Raw genomic sequence first — 9,697 nt, 5'->3', positions numbered from 1 at the left:
CTGTCTCTGTCTCTGTTTCTCTCTCTGTCTCTCTCTGTCTCCTCTCTGTCTCTGTCTCTGTCTCCTCTCTGTCTTGTCTCCTGTCTCCTCTCTGTCTCCTCTCTGTCTCTGTCTCCTCAGTCTCCGTCTCTGTCTCCTCTCAGTCTCCTCTCAGTCTCTGTCTCCTCTCTGTCTGTTTCCTCTCTGTTTGTCTGTCTCCTCTCTGTCTCTGTCTCCTCTCTGTCTGTTTCCTCTCTGTTTCTGTCTCCTCTGTCTCTCTCTGTCTCCTCTCTGTCTTCTCTCTCTGTCTCCTCTGTCTCCTCTCTGTCTGTTTCCTCTCTGTCTTGTCTCTGTCTCCTCTCTGTCTTGTCTGTCTCCTCTGTCTGTCTCTGTCTCCTCTCTGTCTGTTTCCTCGCTGTTTGTTTCTCTGTCTCCTCTCTGTCTCTGTCTCCTCTCTGTCTCTGTCTCCTCTCTGTCTCTGTTTCCTCTCTGTTTCTGTCTCCTCTCTTGTCTCTGTCTCTGTCTCTGTCTCTGTTCTGTCTCCTCTCTGTCTCTGTTTCCTCGCTGTCTCTGTCTCCTCTCTGTTTCTGACTCTCCTGTCTCTGTCTCCTCTCTGTTTCTGACTCCTCTCTGTTTCTCTGTCTCTGTCTCTGTCTCTCTCTGTCTGTTTCCTCTCTGTTTCTGTCTCCTCTCTGTCTCTGTTTCTCTGTCTCCTCTCTGTTTCTGTTTCTCTCTGTTTCTGTCTCCTCTCTGTCTCTGTTTCTCTGTCTCCTCTCTGTCTCTCCTCTCTGTTTCCTCTGCTGTCTCCTCTCTGTCTCTGTTTCTGTCTCCTCTCTGTCTCTGTTTCCTCACTGTCTCTGTCTCCTCTCTGTCTCTGTTTCTGTCTCCTCTCTGTCTCTGACTCCTCTCTGTGGTTCTCAGGAAGGTGCGTATGAACATCCACACCAACAACCAGGTGACCCGGATATACAACGTCATCGGGAGGTTACGAGGGGCCGTGGAGCCAGGTACCACTTCCCATAGCCTTCTCTGAATGTTCTAGTAAGGGCCTGTTGACCGCGTTTATGGAAGCCAGGGGACAAGACGTTGGGAGACAGTTCAGAGCTGGCTGTACACAGTCTGGAGCTTCCTCTACACAACTCAACACCAACAACTATCATCACTGTTTTGTTTCAAATACCTGGCACAACACTTGATTCACAACAGAATTAGGATCACCGTAGATGCTGATTGTGACCCCCCCTCCTCTCTCCGTTTTTGGCAGACCGCTATGTGATCCTTGGGGGCCACCGGGATGCCTGGGTGTTCGGGGGGATCGACCCGGTAACGGGAGCTGCCGTGGTGCACGAGAGTGTAAGGAGCGCCGGGAAACTGCTCAGAAAAGGTGTGTGGGGGGGTCAGATTAACACACACATGCATTTAAAAACACACACACACAGACCACTATGTACTGAGACAAGTCTTTATGACTACAGCTGCATCATAAAGACATAAAACAGCTTGAACACAGGTGTAATCTGCTTGCAAAACTCTGTATGGATGACTGGTCTCATGCTGTAGCAGTCTGGAGTAGTTCTCTGTATTGTTCTAGAATGTTCCCATGCTGTAGCAGTCTGGAGTAGTTCTCTGTATTGTTCTAGAATGTTCCCATGCTGTAGCAGTCTGGAGTAGTTCTCTGTATTGTTCTAGAATGTTCCCATATTGTAGCAGTCTGGAATAGTTATTTGTATTGTTCTAGAATGTTCCCATGCTGTAGCAGTCTGGAATAGTTCTCTGTATTGTTCTAGAATGTTCCCATACTGTAGCAGTCTGGAATAGTTCTCTGTATTGTTCTAGAATGTTCCCATATTGTAGCAGTCTGGAATAGTTCTCTGTATTGTTCTCTGTATTGTTCAGTCTGGAATAGTTCTCTGTATGTTCTAGAATGTTCCCATGCTGTAGCAGTCTGGAATAGTTCTCTGTATTGTTCTAGAATGTTCCCATGCTTGTAGCAGTCTGGAGTAGTTCTCTGTATTGTTCTAGAATGTTCCCATATTGTAGCAGTCTGGAATAGTTATTTGTATTGTTCTAGAATGTTCCCATGCTGTAGCAGTCTGGAGTAGTTCTCTGTATTGTTCTAGAATGTTCCCATACTGTAGCAGTCTGGAGTAGTTCTCTGTATTGTTCTAGAATGTTCCCATATTGTAGCAGTCTGGAATAGTTCTCTGTATTGTTCTAGAATGTTCCCATGCTGTAGCAGTACTCTGTATTGTTCTAGTGTTCTGGAGTCTGGAATAGTTCTTTGTATTGTTCTAGAATGTTTCCCATGCTGCAGTCTGGAATAGTTCTCTGTATTGTTCTAGAATGTTGCCATGTAGCAGTCTGGAGTTCTTTGTATTGTTCTAGAATGTTCCCATATTGTAGCAGTCTGGAATAGTTCTCTGTATTGTTCTAGAATGTTCCCATGCTGTAGCAGTCTGGAGTAGTTCTCTGTATTGTTCTAGAATGTTCCCATATTGTAGCAGTCTGGAGTAGTTCTCTGTATTGTTCTAGAATGTTTCCCATTGTAGCAGTCTGGAATAGTTCTCTGTATTGTTCTAGAATGTTTGCTGTAGCAGTCTGGAGTAGTTCATACTGCTGTAGCAGTCTGGAATAGTTCTCTGTATTGTTCTAGAATGTTCCCATACTGTAGCAGTCTGGAATAGTTCTCTGTATTGTTCTAGAGAATGTTCTCCATACTGTAGCAGTCTGGAATAGTTCCTCATTTATTGTTCTAGAATGTTCTGTCAGGCCTGTTTCCTCATATTATGTTTGACTCTGAGAAGTGCTGTATATTTTATAGGTTCAATGTATTTTGCCAAGTGTGTGTTTTCTATGGACTTTGTGCGTGTGTGTGTGTATGTGTCTGTGTCTGTGTGTGTGTGTGTGTGTGTGTGTGTGTGTGTGTGTGTGTGTGTGTGTGTGTGTGTGTGTGTGTGTGTGTGTGTGTGTGTGTGTGTGTGTGTGTGTGTTCACTATAGGCTGGAGGCCCAGGAGGTCCATAGTATTTGCCAGTTGGGATGCAGAAGAGTTTGGACTGCTGGGATCAACAGAGTGGGCTGAGGTACTACACTCATTATGTGAGGTTGTGGCGAAACGTGTACTGTAGTGCTCTGGTAACAGAGATGACTAAACTCTAATCTAAATGTCTGTCCTGTCTCTTTCTCCTTGACAGGAAAACGCCCAAGAGTGCTGCAGGAGGAGCAGTGGCTTACATCCAATGCAGACTCAGCAATAGAGGGTGAGTTTGTGTGTGTGTGTGTGTGTGTGATGGGGGAGGGGTTGTGTGGGTTGTCACATGTGAAAATGACACTCAGGTGTGTGTGTGTGTGTTTTTTGTGTGTGTTGCAGGTATGTACACATTGAGGATAGACTGCACCCCCTCTCTCCACACCCAACAGTGTCGACATCACCAAACAGGTAAACTTAAATCAGCTGTCTATCAACTGTCTATTTCAGGATTACACTGTAGCGTTTCTTTCCAGGAAATAAGCGTTGGGTTTTTTTTCAACACTCTTTGAATGGTATTCAATGGGCAAAAACATAACGAATGGTTTTGAAGCACACAAACTTCATAAAGGCATCTTGCAGAAGTAAAATTAATCCACAAACACAAATGTAATTTTTATATTGTGGTGGAAATTCTACCTTAAACTAATAAAGTCCCTCCATACATACTTCCTCTAACAGTAGCTGCTTGGTTCCCCAAGTTGGACAAGCAAGCGCCTTTGACTGTCGGCCCAGATGATGTATAGTGCATTGCACTGGTCACACACACAGAGAACATGAGTCTTTGGCCCAGAAACAGGCTCCAAACAGAACAAGAGCTCTGTTACTGGTGCGCGTGATATAACCTTTACTCTGTCTCCGTCAAGAGGAACCAGTCCGTTTCTGTCAATTGTTGGCTGAGTGGCCAGACATCCTGGGGTCATTCTACACTCAAACAGTCAGGACAAGCCTCTACTAATGAGCACACACACTTTTCTATCTTCTGTCTGTAGTTGTTTCTTTGCAGCAATTTGACAATGATTGTCGGATTCACGCTCCCCTCTGAACAGTTGATGTTGAGATGTGTCTGTTATTTGAACTCTGTGAAGTATTTATTTGGGCTGAAATTTCTGAGGCTGGTAACTCTAATGAACTTATCCTCTGCAGCAGAGGGAACTCTGGGTCTTCCTTTCCTGTGGCGGTCCTCATGAGAGACAGTTCCATCATAGCTTTGATGGTTTTTACGACTGTACATGAGGAAACATTCAACATTGTCCGTATTGACTGAACTTCATGTCTTAAAGTAATGATGGACTGTTGTTTCTCTTTGATTATTTGAGATATTCTTGCCATTATTCTTACCATAATATGGACTTGGTCTTTTACAAATAGGGTTATCTTCTGTATACCACCACTACCTTGTCACAACACATCTGGTTGGCTCAAACACATTAAGAAGAAAAGCAATTCCACAAAATGAACTTTTAACAAGGCACACCTGTTAAATTGAAATGCATTCCAGGTGACTACCTCATGAGCTGGTTGAGAGAATGCCAAGAGTGTGAAAGCTGTCATCAAGGCAAAGGTGGCTACTTTGAAGAATCTCAAATATATTTTGATTTGTTTAACACTTTATTGGTTACTACATGATTCCATTTTGTGTTATTTCATAGATTTGATGTCTTCTCTATTGTCAACCAAGATGGCGTAGCAATCGGACGTGTGTTTTGTCTTGTCCTCAAATTCTGTCTAGTGTAAATATAGTTTTCTTCGTTTTTTTCTGTATATATTTCGCATATTTTAATCTCACTTTCAAACTAGAGCTGAATATACTCTCCTGCAACTTGCATCACCCAATGTGGTACGGATCTGCTTTTCTATACTTTACTTTAGAACCGAACCACCATCAGAAGCTAGCCAGCTAACTAGCTACTACTACTCAGTTAGCCATTGCTAGCGGTCTTCAAAGCTAACTAGGACACCAGCGCGACATCAACCCAGAGCATATCAGACTGCTCTTTCTCTACCACATCTCCGGATTCCTACCGCAGCTCCTGAAACCTTACACCGGATCATCGCAACTAGCTAGCTGTAACCGAAAGTGGCTACCCTGGCTAACGCTCTGTCCCAAAACAAGCTACAGTTAGCCTTGAGCTAAGCCCCTATCTCCCCGACTAGCCAAGAGGGCCCAACAATACCTCTTTGGCCAATTGGCCTGACCCTTTACTGCCGACACGGAGCCCCGCCGATCCATCACGACTGGTCCGCCGACACCGTCCGAGTGTAGCGCCTAACAGGCTTTTTCTGCGACACGCCAAAGATCATCTGCTGGCCAAGGCCCGCGAAAGCTTGAAACGCTGTGCCTCCAGCTCACCCAGCGCACTAGAGCTCCTGTAGCATACTCCTGGGCTACAATTACCCGCCCACGACCGGTCTGTCGATACCCATAAGAAGAGAATAACAGACTCACCCCATCGCGACGTCCCCAAAGGTTAGCTCTCTAGCCCTCGCTATTCCCTGCTTGCTAATTCGCCCAACGGGGCTAGCTTTGTCTAGCCCGGGCCTACGAACTGTTAGCTTGTTAGCACAGGCCTGCTAACCATCTGGCTCACTGCGTTCCAAACACTCTGAACCCATTTACTTTCTATCTCTCTTTGATTTTTATTTTGTTTATACCTTCCGGAAACCTGCTCACCCACTGTGATACGGAATCGCTATCACCTTTAATTTTTATTTTATTTTTTTATGACACACTCAAGAACCTCCAGACGCTAACCAGCTAACTAGCTACAAGTTATTTAGCCATTTTTTTTTTTTTTTAAACCTGATAACACTCGCCAGCCCAGCTTCCTGCTCCATCCACCGCTGCCCTGGACACTGATCTTTGGCCACATAGCTGACGACGCTGGACTGTCCATTAATCACGGTACCCATTCTGCTTGTTTGTTTTATCTGTCGGCCCAGTTGCCTAGTCAACGCCATTTTACCTGCTGTTTGTTGTGCTAGCTGGGATTAGCCTCGCCTACTGTTTTTAGCTAGCTTTCCCAATTCAACACCTGTGATTACTGTATGCCTCGCTGTATGTCTCTCCTAAATGTCAATATGCCTTGTATACTGTTGTTCAGGTTAGTTATCATTGTTTTAGTTCACAATGGAGCCCCTAGATCCACTCTGCATACCCCCTGTTACCTCCTTTGTCCCACCCCCCACACATGCGGTGACCTCACCCATTACAACCAGCATGTCCAGAGATACAACCTCTCTCATCATCACCCAGTGCCTGGGCTACCTCCGCTGTACCCGCACCCCACCATACCCCTGTCTGCGCATTATGCCCTGAATATATTCTACCATGCCCAGAAACCTGCTCCTCTTATCCTCTGCCCCCAACGCTCTAGGCGACCAGTTTTGATAGCCTTTAGCCGCACCCTCATACTACTCCTTCTGTTCCTCGGTGATGTGGAGGTAAAACCCAGGCCCTGCATGTCCCCAGGTACCTCTATTTGTTGACTTCTGTGATCGAAAAGTCTTGGTTTTATGCATGTCAACATCAGAAGCCTTCCCTCCTTAAGTTTGTTTTACTCACTGCTTTAGCACACTCTGCTAACTCCTGATGTCCTTGCCGTGTCTGAATCCTGGCTCAGGAAGGCCACCAAAAATTCAGAGATTTCCATACCCAACTATAACATCTTCCGTCAAGATAGAACTGCCAAAGGGGCGGAGTCGCAGTCTACTGCAGAGATAGCCTGCAAAGTAATGTCATACTTTCCAGGTCCATACCCAAACAGTTTGAACTACTAATTTGGAAAATTACTCTCTCCAGAAACAAGTCTTCACTGTTGCCGCCTGCTACCGACCCCGTCAGCTCCCAGCTGTGCCCTGGACACCATTTGTGAATTGATCGCCCATCTAGCTTCAGAGTTTGTCCTGTTAGGTGACCTAAACTGGGATATGCTTAACACCCCGGCAGTCCTACAATCTAAGCTGATGCCTCAATCTCACGCAAATCAAGGGAACCTACCAGGTACAACCCTAACTCTGTAAACAAGGGCACCTCATAGACGCTATCCTGACCAACTGGCCCTCCAAATATACCTCCGCTGTCTTCAACCAGGATTCAGCGACACTGCCCTCATCGCCCTGTATCCGCCACGGAGCCGCAGTCAAACGACCACCCTCACTGTCAAACGCCCAAAACACTTCTGTGAGCAGGCCTTTCTAATCGACCTGGCCCGTGTATCCTGGAAGGACATTGACCTCATCCCTGCCAGTTGAGGTGAGGATGCCTGGGTCATTCTTAAAAGTAACTTCTCACCATTTTGGATAAGCATGCCCGTCTCAAAAATGCAGAACCAAGAACAGATACAGCCCTGGTTCACTCCAGACCTGACTGCCTCGACCAGCACAAAACATCCTGTGGCGGACTGCAATAGCATCGAATAGCCCCCGTGATATGCAACTGTTCAGGGAAGTCAGAACCAATACACGCAGTCAGTCAGGAAAGCTAAGGCCAGCTTCTTCAGGCAAAAGTTTGCATCCTGTAGCTCCAACTCCAAAAAGTTCTGGGACACTGTGAAGTCCATGGAGAACAAGAGCACCTCCTCCCAGCTGCCCACTGCACTGAGGCTAGAAACACGGTGCCCCACCGATAAATCCATGATTATCGAAAACTCCTCAATAGCACTTTCTCAACGGCTGGCCATGCCTTCCGCCTGGCTACTTCCAACCTCAAGCCAACAGCTCCGCCCCCCTAGTTCTCACCCAAGCCTCTCCAGGTTCTCCTTACCAAATCCAGATAGTAGATGTTCTGAAAGAGCTGCAAAACCTGGACCCGTACAATCAGCTGGGCTTGACAATCTGGACCCGCTATTTCTGAAACTATCTGCCGCCATTGTCGCAACCCCTCATTACCAGCCTGTTCAACCTCTTTCATATCGTCTGAGATCCCCTATGATTGAAAGGCTGCCAGTCATCCCCTTCAAAGGAGGAGACACCCTGGACCCAAACTGCTAAGTAGACCTATCCATCCTGCCCTGCCTATCTAAGGCTCGAAAGCCAAGTCAACAAACAGGTCACTGACCATCTCAATCCCACCGCATCTCTCTCCGCTGTCGCAATCTGGTTTCCGAGCCGTCACGGTGCACCTCAGCCACACTCAAGGTACTAAATGATATCATAACCGCCATCGATAAAGACAGTACTGTGCAGTCAGTTTTCATCGACTCGCCAAGGCTGACCTCTCTGTCAATCACTCAAATTTTATCGGCAGACTCAAACAGCCTCGGTCTTTCGGATGACTGCCTTGCCTGGTTCAACCAATTACTTTTGCAGACAGAGTTCAGTGTGTCAAATCAGAGGGCATGCTGTCCGGTCCTCTGGCAGTCTCTATGGGGGTGCCACAGGGTTCACCTCTCGCCGACTCTTTTCTCTGTATATATCAATGATGTTGCTGCTTGCTGCGGGCGATTCCTGATCCACCTCTACGCAGATCCACACCATTCTATATACCGCCCGTCATTGACACTGTGCTATCAAACCTCCAAACGAGCTTCAATGCCATACAGCACTCCTTCCGTGGCCTCCAACTGCTCTTTTAAACGCGAGTAAAACCAAATGCATGCTTTTCAACCGATCGCTGCCTGCACCCGCATGCCCGACTAGCATCACCACCCTGGATGGTTCCAACCTTGAATATGTGGACATCTATAAGTACCTAGGTGTCTGGCTAGACTGCAAACTCTCCTTCCAGACTCACATCAAACATCTCCAATCAAAAATCAAATCCAGAGTCGGCTTTCTATTCCGCAACAAAGCCTCCTTCACTCACGCTGCCAAGCTTACCCTAGTAAAACTGACTATCCTACCGATCCTCGACTTCGGCGATGTCATCTACAAAATGGCTTCCAACACTCTACTCAGCAAACTGGATGCAGTCTATCACAGTGCCATCCGTTTTGTCACTAAAGCACCTTATACCACCCACCACTGCGACTTGTATGCTCTAGTCGGCTGGCCCTCACTACATATTACGTCGCCAGACCCACTGGCTCCAGGTCATTTACAAGTCCATGCTAGGTAAAGCTCCGCCTTATCTCAGTTCACTGGTCACGATGGCAACACCCATCCGTAGCACGCGCTCCAGCAGGTGTATCTCACTGATCATCCCTAAAGCCAACACCTCATTTGGCCGCCTCTCGTTCCAGTACTCTGCTGCCTGTGACTGAACGAATTGTAAAATCGCTGAAGTTGGAGACTTTTGTCTCTCACCAACTTCAAACATCAGCTATCCGAGCAGCAACCGATCGCTGCAGCTGTACATAAACTATAGGTAAATAGTCAATTCCTTTTTCACCTACCTCATTCCCATACTGTTTTTATACTGTTTTTACTTATTTACTTTTTCTGCTCTTTTTGCACACCAATATTTACTCTGTACATGCCCATCTGATCATTTATCACTCCAGTGTTAATCTGCAAAATTGTATTATTCGCCTACTCCTCATGCCTTTGCACACATTGTATATAGACTGCCCATTTTTTTTCTACTGTGTTATTGACTTGCTAATTGTTTACTCCATGTGTAACTCTGTGTTGTCTGTTCACACTGCTATGCTTTTTATCTTGGCCAGGTCGCAGTTGCAAATGAGAACTTGTTCTCAACTAGCCTACCTGGTTAAATAAAGGTGAAATAAAAAAATAAAATAAAAATAAA

The 9,697-nt window shown here is 46.2% G+C and overlaps 1 protein-coding gene across 1 annotated transcript; it reads left to right on the top strand.

The window, feature by feature from the left end:
• Nucleotides 1-784: 784 nt before the first annotated feature.
• LOC127917942 (putative N-acetylated-alpha-linked acidic dipeptidase) lies at nucleotides 785-3,061 on the top strand (the record flags this gene model as incomplete). The annotated part of the gene is made up of 3 exons (XM_052501106.1): nucleotides 785-986; nucleotides 1,244-1,363; nucleotides 2,979-3,061. Coding segments are annotated over exons 1-3 (279 nt in total), but the record flags the coding sequence as incomplete, so codon positions are not given.
• Between the last annotated feature and the right edge of the window lie 6,636 nt (nucleotides 3,062-9,697).

This window comes from Oncorhynchus keta, unplaced genomic scaffold, assembly GCF_023373465.1.
Source record: "Oncorhynchus keta strain PuntledgeMale-10-30-2019 unplaced genomic scaffold, Oket_V2 Un_contig_12497_pilon_pilon, whole genome shotgun sequence".
Lineage (NCBI taxonomy): Eukaryota > Metazoa > Chordata > Actinopteri > Salmoniformes > Salmonidae > Oncorhynchus > Oncorhynchus keta.
This window is presented reverse-complemented; position numbering and strand designations above follow the sequence as displayed.